The 16,446-nt window shown below is 36.2% G+C and overlaps 1 protein-coding gene and 1 long non-coding RNA gene across 2 annotated transcripts; both read left to right on the top strand.

Annotated features, from left to right (window-relative positions):
• Positions 1-1,843: 1,843 nt before the first annotated feature.
• On the top strand, positions 1,844-6,105 carry LOC148998548 (uncharacterized). The gene is made up of 4 exons (XR_016168764.1): positions 1,844-2,450; positions 3,179-3,235; positions 3,374-3,407; positions 3,917-6,105. It is a non-coding gene; the product is annotated as an uncharacterized LOC148998548 (long non-coding RNA).
• A 737-nt stretch (positions 6,106-6,842) lies between these two features.
• LOC120461255 (uncharacterized) lies at positions 6,843-9,772 on the top strand. The gene is made up of 4 exons (XM_089131754.1): positions 6,843-6,940; positions 7,858-7,896; positions 8,031-8,049; positions 8,733-9,772. Exons 2-4 carry the CDS (start codon positions 7,875-7,877, stop codon positions 9,208-9,210), a joined length of 519 nt encoding a protein of 172 aa, XP_088987880.1. The 5' UTR covers positions 6,843-6,940; positions 7,858-7,874; the 3' UTR covers positions 9,211-9,772.
• The last annotated feature ends 6,674 nt before the right edge of the window (positions 9,773-16,446 follow it).

Genomic DNA, 16,446 nt, shown 5'->3' with positions numbered 1-16,446 from the left:
GGTCCTTAATGCACTCAACGGTGTTAAAAATCTAATGCAGCACAAGGGTTAAATGTGCATAGATGTGTGGTTAGTGTGATGCACGCACACGGACAATCAGTAAAACTCCTCCGATTTGGCTAATACACTGTATCTCACACATGACTGGGAGAGTCCATGTGCCAAAGGGGAGCACTTTCTACATATTCGAACACACAGTTAGGCTGCCATTCAGAATCAATTGTTGACATCAAGAATTGATTTCTTGCTAGTAAAAATATAATTTTTGATATCAATAATGACATTGTGACTAGTAGCAATTCAATTGTTGATATCAATAATATACATTTCAACTAGTGACAATTGAATTCTTGATTTCAAAAATAAAGGTTTTTACTAAATGATAAATTATTGTAAATATTAGTCCCTAAATATTTATAACTTTCCCCAACAATTCCAAAAAGAATCGATTCCGAGGCATTGGGAATTGAGAGTCGATTCCAAAGTTTCAAAATGCAAAGGTTGGAATCGATTCAATTAAAGGGATACTCCACTTTTTTTGGAAATAGGCTCATTTTACAACTCCCCCAGAGTTAAACAGTTGGGTTTTACCGTTTTCGAATCCATTCAGCCGATTTTCTGATATTTAGAAGTATATCAGTAACCAGACAGTTTCTGGTCTCATTGACTTCCATAGTATATATATTTTCCTTTTCCTACTATGGAAGTGAATGAGACCAGAAATGGTCTGGTTACTGATATTCTTCTAAATATCAGAAAATCGGCTAAATTGATTGAAAAACGGTAAACTGTTTAACTCTGAGGGAGTTGTAAAATGAGCCTATTTCCAAAAAAAAAAACTGGAGTATCCCATTAAGGGGAATTATCTTACTCGTTGTAGTTTAGGACAAGTAATAATTTTGATTGATGAAATCAATCGTTAAAAACAATCAAAATAATTTTTAAGCCATTAAATTCAAGTTCACGTAAACTTTTCCCTCTGCTGCGGCTGTCTGTCATTCATTGTCCATTCATCATCAAACAGCGCATCGCGTTGTCAAATGTCATTTCTCGTGGCATTTTTTACGCCAAAAATGATTTTTTTTTTTTTTTTTGCTTGTGTATGCTACACTGAAAACCCCTTTGGTAGGTTTAGGGGGAGGGGAGTGGGAAGTTTGTGCATATTATACGCCATATTGCTATAAAAGATCTCTCTGCATGCTGGTAACCACACACACCTGGTTCTACTGTATGTGGCATGTGCAGTTTCAGTGGCCAATCAGCTTCCTTATTTCTTCCAGGTTGCACAATGAGCTCACAACCAATAGACTACACTCATTTTGATCTCAAATCTCATTTTCTGTCTTTATTTAACAATGGTGAATATGATGAAGGCTGATGAGTATCCGCTGGTGCTAACAACAAACAGGTAGAACACACCCACAAACCCACGACTGGGTCAATGACGTAGAAGGCCTTTGAGAGGCCCATTTTTAAAATACTTGAAATAATAATATATTTGGCTATTTTCTAAACATTTGGAGTATAGTCTACACATGCATGTGTGTTAAAACTTCAAACAAAGATATTTAAGTGCTTTTAAACTCAAATGAATGGGGCAACGACCTTAAACAAAAAGTCATTTGGGGCGACCGTAATTTATCTCAAAATTAGTAGATTTCCTTTACATAAAATATATTTTAAGAAGTATCAGTAATTGATTGAATTGATTGAAGTGTCCTTTCATTTATTGCAAATGATGTTAAATACATTTGTATCTATAATGGCAGTGTCACCCTCAGAAAGCAATTACATATTTTTTTAATTCATATAATCCATAAAACTGATTTAAATTGTGTAGATATAGTATCCACTTATTGATGTTATACCAATTAATTATATTTCAGCCATTATTTTTTGAATTTACAACAGAATTGAATATGGTTGGTTACCCCACATGACAAGTGGTCGCCCCACATGATGAAAAACAGCAGGCAATTACGACTATTCAATGATTTTAAACGAACACCCGGATTGATGCACCGTGACAGCCGGAGCTGGTCGATAATTGTCGAGAAAGGGCAGAAGCCATCTCAAGATCATCGGCCAGATCCTTCTGCGATCCCCAAGTGTTCAGGCACTAATCCACAGGGACTGTCCTGACTCATTAAACAGGCTCAGGCGTTCAAAGAGGTATTTGTTCACAGTTGGCACAGACAGAGCCCTCGAGCGATGCCTGTGTGTGCTCCCGCTCCCAGACAAACAACACAGACAATAAATAGTTTACAGAAAATCCCCCAAAGACAAAAAAGGAACCGCATATAGTGTTGCAATAGTGGTGAGTAAAAGTCTGTTGTTCGTTGTGAACTTCTATTGAAACGAAACTCTTGGGGAAATAAATGCAGCATATGAATCTGATCAGTGTTTCAGTCGGAGCGAATCCCTCTTCAGACGCTCTTCACTCTCTCCAGGTGGGCAACAATATTCATACTTCTTTATCTATAGCAAATTATGATTCCTATTACACAGTTTGGTTGTTTATGTCAGTGTAGTTTTTTTTTTTTGAAATTATCTTACTTCAATTAATCTGACTTGAAATGATTGAATGGGGTTTACTTTATTGTCATGTCATTGAGCTTACAGCATTTTGTATAAATTTTACAAGGTGGATAATTTGTAGGAATTCTTACAAACTCAATCATACTCACTGGTAAGATGAATTATCCACTTTGTGATATAGTGTGATATAGAGTGAACATATTTTACAGGAAATACCAACCCGATCTCACGACCAAGTCGTACGAATTCGACAAATGATTAAAAAGTGGCTAATTCGTAACAACCTCACTCGTACGAATTAATACGATTTTGCTAAATCGTACATATTTTACGAATTGGCCAATTCGTATGAATTCGTACGAATGACCTACCCCTTACCCCGCCCCTAAACCTAACCGTCACGTGGGTTTAGACAAATCGTACGAATTAGTACGAGTGAGGTCGTACGAATTAGCCACTTTTTAATCATGCGTCGAATTCGTATACGAATTGGTCGTGAGATAGTGTTGGAATTACAGAAACAATGAATGTGACATTTAACATCAATAATTACACACACAAAATCGTATACGTGTATCTTCACTATGAATCATATACTACATACAGTGAGTTATAGTTATCACTTTACTTCTTTTTGCAGCAGTTACAGCAACAGAAATCATGGGATCATTGTGTTCATCGATATTTTCCTCAGCAGGTCAGAACACACACACACACACACTTGTAATCCAAACACAACGCCTGGTGGATACTCCAGGATACTACAATATGTACTGTATATTGTTTGTTATGAATTATTAGAGTAATCTTTGAAAATGTTTAATGTCTGATACAGTTGAAGTGAACCAAGCAGACGAGATGTCTCAACAGTGAGTATTTCTTGTTTAAAGCTTTGACTTTATCTTTATAAACTTTAAAATCAACTGATTATCATCCACATTGAGTACACCATTTACAACAAGGTTTCATTTGTTAACATTAATTAGTTAACATTACAGCATTTTATTAATAGAAGTGGTTAATTTCAACATTTTTAAATGAAAAGTTACTCATGGAGTGAGACGAGGAAAGTTGATATGGACAGTGTAACTTTTACTGTATTCAACAACAGCTCCTTAAACCACAACAGATCATGATCACAATCACATTTACTTTACACACACAACTATATATATGAATTAACTTCTAGATAATAATATAATACTTTAAGCCGACTGTTTTTTTTATGTAGATTGTTATATTATTATCATTTTTATCATTAGTGCATTTTTAAAAAAATGTATTAAACATCCCAAGCATTAACGCTGCATAAAACAGAATTCATACAAAACATATCTAGTGCTCTCTTATGATTTTAATTTTATTTCATATATTTCAGGAAACTTAACCTATTGCAACAAAACGTTACAGGACTGAACGCAGAATTTGTCAGAAATCATCAAACTGTCACTGGTAAAATAAAGGAACTGAAGGACATCACTGATGCATTTCAGTTCATGCCCTCGAAAACTACAGCGAAAGAACGGACCGTTGCCGCTGTCGAAGGTGGAGCATTACACATGACCAAGATGATGGAGCATCTGACTACAATTTATAACATCGTAAAAGAGCTTCAGCAGATGAAGAACGTGGTTCCTGTTCAAAATAAGGGAATGATGAGAGGAGTGAGAGCCGCGAATACAGAGAAAATTGGCAAACCACTGAAACAGCATATCCAACTAAAAGCCACAATCGATACTCTGTTCCAAAATCTTGATCATTACAACATCACACAAAACAAGACAACATTGATTCCTCAGATGAAAGAAACAGCTGCTCAATTTCAGAAGACTCTGAACGAAATTAAACATGCCAAAGAATATATTAACATCAGCTTAAAATCGGTTTAAAAATGATTGGACCGATCTGTGTGGTTTTATCATCAATAATACAGTCAAAACGAATCCCTCTAATCTGACATCTTTACAAATGTGTAAATTTAATGATGTACAAATCAGTGTTGTAGTACTCGAGACTCGGACTCGTCTCGGACTCGGTCTCGAGACCATATTTTAATGGTCGTGTGCATTTGGACTCGGAATTGACTCGTACTTGAACATTTTTTTTTTTTTTTAGGTCTCGGACTTATTCCCGAGTCCACTCGAGTTCAATTCAAAATATTTTTCATGATTATTAATGTATGTTAATAAAATATTTCTTTAAATTGATTGACACGCCCAGTGATTGGTGATTTTCTAGTGTGCAACTGCGCATGACAAATTGTAATAAAATTACTTTTAACACCACCTACTATGTGGCCTTTTTACCCTAAACTGGTCATATTTTTTAAACTCTAAGTAAATTCAGTTAAAAAAAAAGGATTTCTCTAAGTAAATAAAAGTAAAGTAGGTAATCAACCCTCATTGGTCTCGGTCTCGACTCGGACTCGACCGTCTCTGGTCTCGGACTCGACTCGGACTCGACTCTCTCTGGACTCGGTCTTGACTTGGACTGGACTCTCTCTGGTCTCGGTCTCGACTCGGACTCGAGTGAGGTGGTCTTGACTACAACACTGCTATAAATCATGCAGAAAGTGTTCAGTCTTTCAAAGCAGTTAATTCTGAATGATAGGAGTTTACTGTGGTGAACTGGGCGAGGCCGAGGGACGCGGGAGAACAGCGCGAGGTCGGCGGTGCGAGTGTGAGACACACACCGGTCTCTTGATCATCTGTGAGAGATGCGAGACCGGTGTGCTTCACTCATTAACACTCGGCCTCTTGCCTACATATTCTGGGATTTTCTACTGTAGATCTGGTGATTTCAGGACTAAACTCTCAGATTGCAGTGGAGTTTTTCACTTGTCAGAAAATACTGAGAAAAATGAGGTCATGTACTTTGTATTTTGTAATATGCGATTCAATTACTGTGGTAGTCATGTAGGTTTTTCAAACTTTTGTTCTTATTTTTATGAAACTGGATAAACTCTATGGGGCGGTTTCCCAGAAAGAGATTAAGCCTAGTAGTCCTAGACTAAAATGGCCTTGTTTAACAGAAATCTGCTGTCTCTGTCATGGCTTTAAATAGTTCTATATTTAGTTTAGTCCAGAGTTTAATAAGCTGGTTTCCTGGAGGATGACTAGAGTTACTCCAGGACTAAATTGAGTCTTGAATGAAACCAACCAGGAGGCAGGTTTCACTCCAGATTCAAACATTTAATGTTGTTTTAACACCATTATATCGGGTTTCTTGCTCAAATGTGATTAATTCGTGTTAAACTGACTTGAAATTGTCAGTTGAAATAATTTTTATATTTTTCAATCTAGTAACCTAAACGAAAAGATTCCTGCTATATCATCTTGTGCAAAACACGTAAACTCTGAGTTCGAATTTCGAGTCTGTTATTATCCCTGGTCATTTTAATTGCAATATCACTATATATCGTATACTGTATATTGAAATGTTCTAGTTCGTTCCTTTTTTTGTGTGTGTGAGTAGTGTCGTGTTGTTGTATTCAACCTGTGAAGTGCCTTGGCAAACTTTAATTGTTTTTAGTGTGCTATAAATAAATAAATTTGATTGATTGATTGATTGATTGATTGATTGATTGATTGATTGATTGATTGATTGATTGAACACTTCAGTTTCATATTTACTCTCCTTATCAGTTATTGACTCCGTATAACTTTTTTCTATGAACTTTAACTAATATCTCCTTGAATGTTTTTCCTTGATTTTACGGTGAGTTTAGTCGCCAGTAAAATGATGTTTTTCTACAGTTTGATGATGTAAATTAATTTACAAATTATTACAGATAAATTGCACTTCACTCTGTTTTGGACACGTTTAACCGTTTAAACCCCACTGCAAGATCTTCAGTCTTAAATGAAGTGTGTCCACACTATAGAGAGTTGGTAATACTAGGACTTTGAAAACGCATAGGTCACAAACAGACTGATGAGAAGAAAAGTGGTGCAGAAGGTTCCTCAAATTAATATCAATCCAAATATCAAACTATTATTCTACATCTGCGAAAACAATCATTGTTGCATTAATTTCCCGTTATTACTGTAAAGTTGCTTTGTAAAAAGCTCTATATGAATAAAGGTGACATGACTTGACTTGCAACAACAACAAAACCAGGTCAGATCTGTTTATACGTGCAGAGAAACTACTAGGATTTGTCAGGACACACTGAAGGAGTTTGCTGGAAAAGCAGTTTTTACTGGAACACCGGGTATGAAGTGAAAGAGAAAATAAACAGTACCCCAAAAATACCCCAAAGACAAAAGAGGAACAGTATAGTGTCGCAATAGTGATGGGTAAGTCTGTTGTTTGCTAAACAGGGAAATAAACGGAGCATATAAATCTGATCAGTGTTTCAGTCGGAGCGAATCCCTCTTCAGACGCTCTTCACTCTCTCCAGGTGGGCAACAATATTCATACTTCTTTATTTATAGCAAATTATGATTCCTATTACAAACACATTATTATATAGTTTAGTTGTTTATGTCAGTGTAGTTTTTAGAAATTATGTGACTTCAATAAATCTGACTACATCGTGTGCATGAATTAATTTAGATAATTGATTAGTTCAAATAAACATTTTAATTAAAACAGATAAACTAATAGGATCTTTTCAAAAACAGTAAATGATTTGGACGGAAAACTGATGAATGATTTGATTGTTGAATGTTTTAATTCAGCGAGTGAAATAAAGATTGATAACTTATGAATTGTAGATGTTTTTCTCATGGTGATTTTTCTCAGTGTGTTTGACAGATCTGAACACACACACACACACACACACGGACGACCGTATCCAGCAGTGTCTCTGATCAGTGTTTGACTTCATCCTTCAGTCCAGCGTGAGTCTTTCATTTAGCAATATATGAGCTATATTTTTTATCTTTGCATCATGGATTAATTAAATTGAAATGATTGAATTTTCTAACATTGATGAGATTTACTTTATTGTCATGTCATTGACCTAACTGCAATTTGTATGAATTTTACGAAGTGGATAATTTCTAGGGATTCATACCAACTCACTCATACTCACTGGTAAGATGTTTGCTAAATCAGTCGCCCAATCGTATGAATTATCCACCCGTACTGCGTGAGATAGTGTCGTCATCCACACAAGTGTACAAGCAGTGGAAATATTTTGTTCATAGATCCTTGCAGGAATACAGAAACAATGAATGTGACATTCAACTTCAATAAATACACGCAGAGAATCATCACACAGTTGTGGTATCTTAACTATAAATCATATAATACATACTGTATCATATACTACATACTGATTTACTGTAGTAATCCCTTTACTTCTGTTTGCAGCAGTTACAGCAACAGACATGGGATCAGGGTCGTCTTCAGGTCAGAACACACACACACACTTGTAATACACACAAGACACCTGGTGGATACTCCAGGATACTACACTTTGTACTGTATTTTGTAAGTTATGAATTATTAGAGTAATCTCTTAAAATGTTTAATGTCTGATACAGGACCAGAGATGCCTCAACCGTAAGTATTTCTTGTTTAAAGCTTTGACTTTATCTTTACTAACTTCATAATCAACTGATTATAATCCAAATGAGTACATCATATACAGTTACTCACCGAGTGAAACGAGGAAAGTTGATATGGACAGTGTAACTTTTACTGTATTCAACAACAGCTCCTTAAACCACAACAGATCATGATCACAATCACATTTACTTTACACACACAACTCTATATATGAATTAACTTATAGATAATAATATAATACTTGCATATACTTGAAGTCAACTGTTTTACATAGATTGTTCTATTATTATCATCATTTTTGCTTGTGCATTTTTATAGAAAATTATATTTAACATCCCAAGCATGAATGGTGTATAAAACAGAGGATTGTAGTTCAGTGAGTGGAAGTAGAGGACACTGGTGTAACGTTAGCAATGATGGACATCTGAGTTATCAAGAGAAGGACAGAAAACTACAACACAGCCTCTATTAGCCAATCAGTGAACTCATGTTAACAAAGAGCCTTTATTGTCAAGTTTTATAGTGTTAGTTAGCTATAGTGAAAAAGTTCAGCATGACAATTACAATATACATTAAGGTTAATATAATATGTGCGTTTTGCCTGATAAAACCATAAAACAGACAAAACATATATCTAGTGTTGTCTACTTATGAAAAAAAATGTTTTGATATTTCAGGGAATTCGAAGCTCTTGGTGCCAAACTGCGACAGAGCATTGATGAACTGAACTCAAAAGAATTTTACAGACATTATCAAACTCTCACTGCTGAAATACAGAAACTTGAAGCTGATTTAGATCAGACTGGTGCCACTGTTAATGCATCATTAAGCATGAACAAGATGATGGAGCGTCTGAGATCAATTTACAACACCGTAAATCAGATGAAGGAGAAGGTTTCTGATCAAAATAAGGAAATATTGAGAACAATGAAATCTGTGAATATGAAGAGAATTGACACAACTCTGAAAGTGTATGAGAAACTAAAAGGCTCAATCGATACTCTATTGATAAATATTGAAGATTACAAAATCACAGGACAAAACAAGACAAAAGCAGGAGAAATCAAATCAGAAACTTTGAAATTGATTCCTCAGATGAAAGAAATAGCTTCTCAAATTCAGAAGATTCTGGAAGAAATTAAAGATGCCAAATAATACATTAAGAAATTAGCTTAAATCAGTTTAGAAATGATTGGACTGATCTGTGTTGTTTTATCATCAATAATACAGTCAAAACGAATCCCTCTAATCTGACATCTTTAAAGATGTGTGCGTTTAATGATCTATAAATCATGCAGAAAGTGTTCAGTCTTTCAGAGAAACTCACATTAGCAGAGGTTTCAGAAAATAGTGACGGAAAAATGTACTTTCTTTCTTTTTTTTACATTGGTTTTGTAATATATATGATTAAATGACTAATGATATTAAATGTCATATGGGTTTTTGGAAGATTTTATTTTATTTTTGATGAGAAACTGTTTGCATGTTCAATCAAACTTTTGTTCTTGTTTATGTGACATTGGATAAACTTTGTCTTTGTAAATGAATCACTTACTCTCAAGTTTAGATTTCTTTTAAAATTCTTCAGGCATTCATATTAATTGCCCTCTTTGTTTTATATTATTTCTGTAGAATAAACTCAATGATCATGCTTTCCCAGCTGATGTAGATTTCAAGACATTTATTACAAAAATAAATTTCTCCAACATATCCTCCACATTGTGTGATCTTTTATGAGTACATGGGAAGAATAGAAATCATCTTTTAGAGGTGACATGATGCTGAAATAAACAAGTTTTGCTCACAATATTCAATCTTGTAACTGTTCTTGTTGGTTTACTGAAAATGTTTTTGGTATTGTTTATTCATTTTTAATAAGTAATGTTTTTGAAGAGGAATTGACTGTGTAAAATGTTGAGTTGTTAAAAAAAAAGTTTAAAGAAGTTTTCAGGAACATCATTCTAACCTTAATAAAAGTTCCAGTAACTTTAAGAAATCGAGCTTCATCTGGTGGACATTAAACAGCCGTGATGAAACATGATTATCTCTGATATCAACAGCTTTGATAATTAAGATACATTTACATTGAAGCGGTCATGAACTGCATTGTTTTATTGTTTCATAATGTCTCCTGTGGGGTGCAAGTATAATGGTAGTATGATTTTTACTTCGAACAATTTAACAATTTAGAAATAAAAGGCATTTTCTCCTTCCCTTTCATCCGTCTGATTTTTGAAGGGGCGTGTCTGTGTGAGACTTCAGTGTACACGCCCACTGCTGTGATTGGCTGCTGTGAGACTTCAGTGTATACGCCCACTGCTTTGATTGGCTGACAGCTTTGCATATAAAAGAGCTAAGCATTACATGTGGAACTCTCTCCAAATATTATTTAATACAATGGATTTATTAAAAGTTGTTTAAAAAAATCTTACTTTAAGGCACACACAGACCTCAAGATTCAGTCAATGCTTCTCAACAATTGTCACGAGCAGAATATTCAATTAGGAAAAGTAAAATACATAGACGATTCAGATCATAATTTATTCATACCGCAATGCATGATGGGAGCCATTAATGAGTTGTGATTGGTGGCAACAATGATTATTATTGTCACCATGGTTGAGATACACAGGCTGATTATTGATGTCTGTGTTTCTACATAAAGATGAAAGTGATTTGATCAGAACAATTTAGATTAAATATTTTGGATTATAAGGAAAACATGGATAATCAAATGCTGTAGAACCTCTAAACTGTTGCTAACAAGGTAAACCAAATCATCAGAATAAGTTTCATTTTTCAGATCACCATATGAATATGTCAAAACATAACCAACACTATCAGACCACAGTTATCTTTGTTCATTTGACTGTTATAGATCAATAACAGCAGACAAAAAAACAAAAGACAAACACTCCCCGAGCACATTCGCATTCACCGCTCAATCGCGAGTGACTGTCAGTACTATTAGTTACTACAGCTGAGCCTACAGTTTTCTAGCTAGCTATGCCTTCGACACGGACATGCATGGGCTATCACCTGGATGCGATCATGTACAAAACAGATCGGTATCTTCATTTAAATTCCCTTAAAAAACGTTCACATCAAGAAGAGGTTTTTAGAGAGCCTAACGTTACCTTGATGAAGAGGATTCACTGATAATTCACTGATAATCCGCTGTTACTGGTGAACGGGGCCGAAACGACGATCTCCCGCCTCAGTGTTCATCCTCCCGTCTCCAAAAGCTAATCAGCTAATATCACCGTCTGCAGCTTTCCCGTGAGTGGGCGTGGTTTCAGCACAGCCAGCGGACACGCCCCCAGCGTTTGAGAGCAGAGAATCTGCTCATTTTTTCATGATTTTGATAGCTTATTTTATGTACTTCCCGACTTTTTTTATCATTCAAATTTGGCTGGGTGGCTAATTACACATTTTTCTGTGGTGTGACAAACTCAGAACACATACTTAATTTTGACTTTACAGGGACTTTAATTATCTAATTAACTTTAACACTCTTGAGTGTTAACCTCCTGAGACCTGGTTGTCCACATACATGGACATCACATTATTGGTTGTGTGTCCAGGGGTCAGAAAGTAAAAGTCCTGCCATAAGTTTATTCCATCCACAGCAAAAACTCCAGTGTTAAATGAACTTTACTGGGAGTTTCTTTGGATCCAGACTCAAGAGTGTTAAAGTTAATGAGATAATTAAGTGAATAGTTGAGTGATGATTGGGATATTATTGAAAACACCTGATGTTAACTAGCAGAATCACTGAAGGAGAAAATCTATATTTTTAGTCACCCTTATGGTGATCAGTGTTTGCTTTAGTTGGGCAGGTGAACTTTAAATGCTTTAATAAAGATTTTGTTTAGCTGTTTTAACAGCTGGATGAACAAAGAGATCAGATCAGATGTTCAAGATCATGTTAGGACATAATCATCATTAGATCTGAATCACTGAACTCATTGAAAGCCTACTCTCTGATTTAAAAGTACAATGATCATAACAGCATCACTGTGATTTTATAACATTAGATCCAGATTTTTCAAAATAAACCAAATGATATCTTAAACGTTGTTCTAAAAAATAAAAAATCTTTCTTTTAGGCACAGACATCAAGATTCAGTGTATGAATCTCAACAATGGTTACAAGCAGAATATTCAAATAGGGAAAGGAAATTACTAAGACAACTCAGATCATTATTTATTCATACCGCAATGCATGATGGGAGCCATGAATGAGTTTTGATTGGTGGCACCCAGAATGAACTGCAACATGCTTTATAATTGTCACCATTGTTGAGAATCACAGGCTGATTCTTGATGTCTGTGTGAGCCCATAAAGTATTTACAATAGAACAGCTTTTAAGAATTTTTTTGGATAATATTTACATTTTTGAAAATGTTATACTGTGTAATCAAAAAGGTTAAACTCTACAAATGAGTTTTGTGACAAATGATGATTATGTCAAAACATAACCAACCTCAGCGCATCAGCTTTCCTTGTTGTTCATCTGGCTGTTATATCTCATGTACAGCAGCCAAACAACATCTAAAGTTAATGATTTAAGAGTCAAGAGCCCAACTAAAGCAGACACTGATCTCCATAATGGTGACTTTAAAAATGTGACGTTCTCCTTCAGTGATTCTGCTTGTTATCATCAGGTGTCTTCAATAATATCTCAATCATCACTTAATCATTCACTTAATTATCTCATTAACTTTAACACTCTTGAGTCTGTATCCAAAAAAACTCCCAGTAAAGTTCATTTAACACTGGAGTTTTTGCTGTGGGTGGAATAAAAATGTGGCAGTACTTTTACTTTCTGACCCCTGGACTTTTCCACCCAAAACTCGGGTCTTAGGAGGTTATATCGTCCATCTGAAAGCAGGTGAAGGTGATTTACTGCTAATCAAGGAACCGACTTTACTGACGAGATGCGCATAACAATATCGTGCGATATATCGCCCAGCCCTAGCTGGCTTCATCTATAATACCAAACTCATCCTTGCTTCCCAAGCTTCTTTTTTTATTGTCACCATTGATGTGACCATCAGTGGTTGGAGAGAGGTGTGTTGAGGAGACTTGAGGCCAGCAGCAATCAATCTGGAGCCTGCACTCCCACTGAAGATTGAGCTCAGTCTTGGATGAAAATCTCCTGGAGACTGGGCAGCTGCTGGAAGAGGTGTTAGAGGTCAGCAGGTCTGATCAACTTGAGGCCTGAGTGGGACCTAATGCCCCAGTGCAATCGACATAAGCTGTTCTGAATAAGGGGTTAAAATAAACCTCTGAAAATAAGGATTTAACCCTGGGGCATCACAATCAGTTTTTGTTTAGTTCTTACAACTTTTTACTGTTTAGCAGTTCTGAACTCAGTCAGCTGATTACACTAATTAGTTATATCTCCTGTCTGAATGAGCAAATAAAGGTGGCTGGAACAAAATACTGAGGGGGACTTTTAGTTTCTAAACCTGGACTTAAAACAGCTCCAGGTTTGGACTAGGGCTGGGCGATATTACCTACAGAAATGCCACAACATGAAAGTAAATGCGTTCGTAGTAATGCCTGACCTGGAATCAGTGATTTCTGATTTCTAGGGCTGGGTGATTATGTTCCTGCGTGGGCTGGTTGACCGAATCCAGAAGGAGATCTACGTTTGCTTACTGCAAGTTAATGCAACAAGATGACTTGACTAATGCCGGGCGTACACCAAAAGACTTTGAAAAGATTTAGAAAAGACTTTATAAGATTATCAGCTCACATCTAAAGACTTTGGGTTCAGAGTTTTTAGTCTCAGACTAAAGATTTTACAAACACTGAATCTTGTAGTGACACTATTTATAAGACTACAACTAGATTATTTTAGCTTCCCACCAAATTCCTCCCATCATTCTAATGCCGTGGTTGCGTGAATGTGAAAGCAACACGGATTAGGGCGCGCACTTCTTCAGGAAGTAAAGTATCCTGCGCATGTGTCCTTATTGTGATGAATTCGGTTAAATAAAACACTTGTAAGGGATGATAGTGTTGATGATTTACCTTGGATACGAGCGAGAGTGAGCCTGAAGTGTATTCGTGCATTGGAATCAGAGCAACACATTTGGAAATCCCTGTCGCCTCAGAAGAGTCCGTTTGCAAGCAACAGAAGTACACCTTATGTGACACGCACAGTAAACCTGTATTGTACACTCAATTGCGCATAATAGCAGCAAATGAATAGAAAAAAATAAATATATATAGGCTATAGGCCCTATACCGTATTTTCCACACTATAAGGCGCACTTAAAAGCCTTTAATTTTCTCAAAAAATGGCTTATATCAAGTGCCTTGGATAAATTGGTTAACAACGCTCCGCGTTATTAAATTCGCCCGTGAACTTGCGCTCGTGTCAATCTTATGCCCACTTTGTCACACGGCCAGTTCAACCTCGTATAAATCAGGTTATGTGTCTCTCCCGCTCACGAGCGCTCATTTTTAACAGACACACGAACAGACACTGTCCGGCGCTGCTTGCGCGTCACAGAATGTCCATCAACCGCTCCCCGTTCACAGTAACCGAGTCGTCTCATTCAAAACAGCCAGCTGTTGCTGTCAGAGAGCCGCCGCACATTGAATGCTCATATGAGTCAGCATGCGAATGTAAGTTACGTGCCCGCCCGAGCGCGCTCACACCAATAAACGCCTCACCTCCGGCGCAGCGAACTCGCTACATTCCCAGCACATCTAGTGGATGCATAACGTAAACCCAGTCAAACATGTGACTGTACCCACTGAGCAAAATGATGTCCAAAAGACGTCTTTTCAAAGTCTTTGTCGCACAAGTTGGACGTTGAAAAGACGTCCACTGAGGGGCCGGAATGAAAGTTTTTATGACGTCTTTTTTTGACGTGTTCTGCACATCTGAAAAAGACGTCAATGATCCTTCGTACAAGGTTAAAAACTAGTTCAAATTTGGCCATTTTCAACATTATTTATGGTCTCATTTAGACAATTTATACTGTTTCTGGACCAAATAAACACTCAGGATGCATTAAATTAAAACTCATGTTTATTTACATTGTTTAGATGGTGATATTGGTTTCATTTTAAGTCACCATTGTGGTGATCAGTGTTTGCTTTAGTTGGGCTCTTGGTCCCACATCGCCTTATATAAGCTTTTCTTTGGCTGTAGAAATTGTGTGTTAGTTTAACACCATTGACTGTGCAGAGAAAGCAAAGAAAATAAAAAATCAGTTGTCTTCAGCTGCTTGTTAATGATGGCAGAATCAACACAATGCAAGCATTAAACAATGTATAAACTTTTGTTTTTATATCTGAAATGTATAAGTATTCATCTTGTGGAACTGTATTATTTGTACCAGTAACTTTATAATGACCACTGCATACAATATGTTTTAAGAAAGTGAATCTTCTTCTTCTTTTCGTTTCATGGCCGTTCACTCCTTTGGAGTATTACCGCCACCTACTGTATACCTTACGCACATGATTAATGGATCTGATTAGGAAGGAGAAAAAAAAAAAGTACCATCCCATAGTATCAGAGCTCGTGTATCAGCTGACGCTGCGTGTTCAGCTCCTCCAGCTTCTACACTGAGCTCCTCAAACCTCCAGGATGATCAGAAACTTGTTCTCCTCCTCAGGCTCTAGATCCTGTGATCTAGTCCTGTAAGCTCTAAAAAAGTTATCACTTCCTTAAACCTCTCTCTATCACTCAAACCCATTCCCAATAGGTCCATAATGCTCACTGGCCTGTTCTTTATATTTCTAAAAAGAGCCCTACGCTGATCTTCATATTTACTACACTTAAAAAACACATGTTCTACTGTTTCAAGTATGCCACATTCATCACACATACCATTTCCATGCTTTCCCATTAATGCCAGTGTTGATTTTAACCCTGTATGACCCATCCTTAATCTATAAATCATTCCTTTTTCTTTTCTATGTCTTCCATAGCACAAATATTTTATCCCTACTGATTTTACAATACTTTAATACCACCTACCTGTACTGCTACTTTCCCATCTTTGTTGCGAAAGTGAATCACATAGTCACACACAGATATCAAGATTTTGGATATGATTCTCAACGACGGTGACAACCAAAACAAAAAAGCCTGGGAATCAAGGATGTTTTGTACTATGAAGGCTACCCATCATGCATTGCAGCATGAAGCATTTTTTTTATTTATCGTCGTGAATCATATGCAAAATATTGATGTCTGTGTGTGACTATATTGTATATTTTCTCAAAACATTGTGCTAATTTGCTTTTTGTCCAACTTTCATGCTACTAGCCCAAATAATGCAGTTCCACAAGATTGGTGGTTATAAACTCTGGATACAAACACAAAAGTTTAAACACAACTTAAATGCCCACTTTATATT

This window comes from Pimephales promelas, chromosome 1 (genome assembly GCF_988280905.1).
Source record: "Pimephales promelas chromosome 1, fPimPro1.hap1.1, whole genome shotgun sequence".
Taxonomy (NCBI): domain Eukaryota; kingdom Metazoa; phylum Chordata; class Actinopteri; order Cypriniformes; family Leuciscidae; genus Pimephales; species Pimephales promelas.
Note: the sequence above shows the minus strand (reverse complement) of the source record. Positions and strands in the feature narration are given on the sequence as shown.

Coding starts and splice junctions, on each gene's coding strand:
- LOC120461255 (XM_089131754.1), top strand. CDS start 7,875: ATGGGATCAGGGTCGTCTTCAG.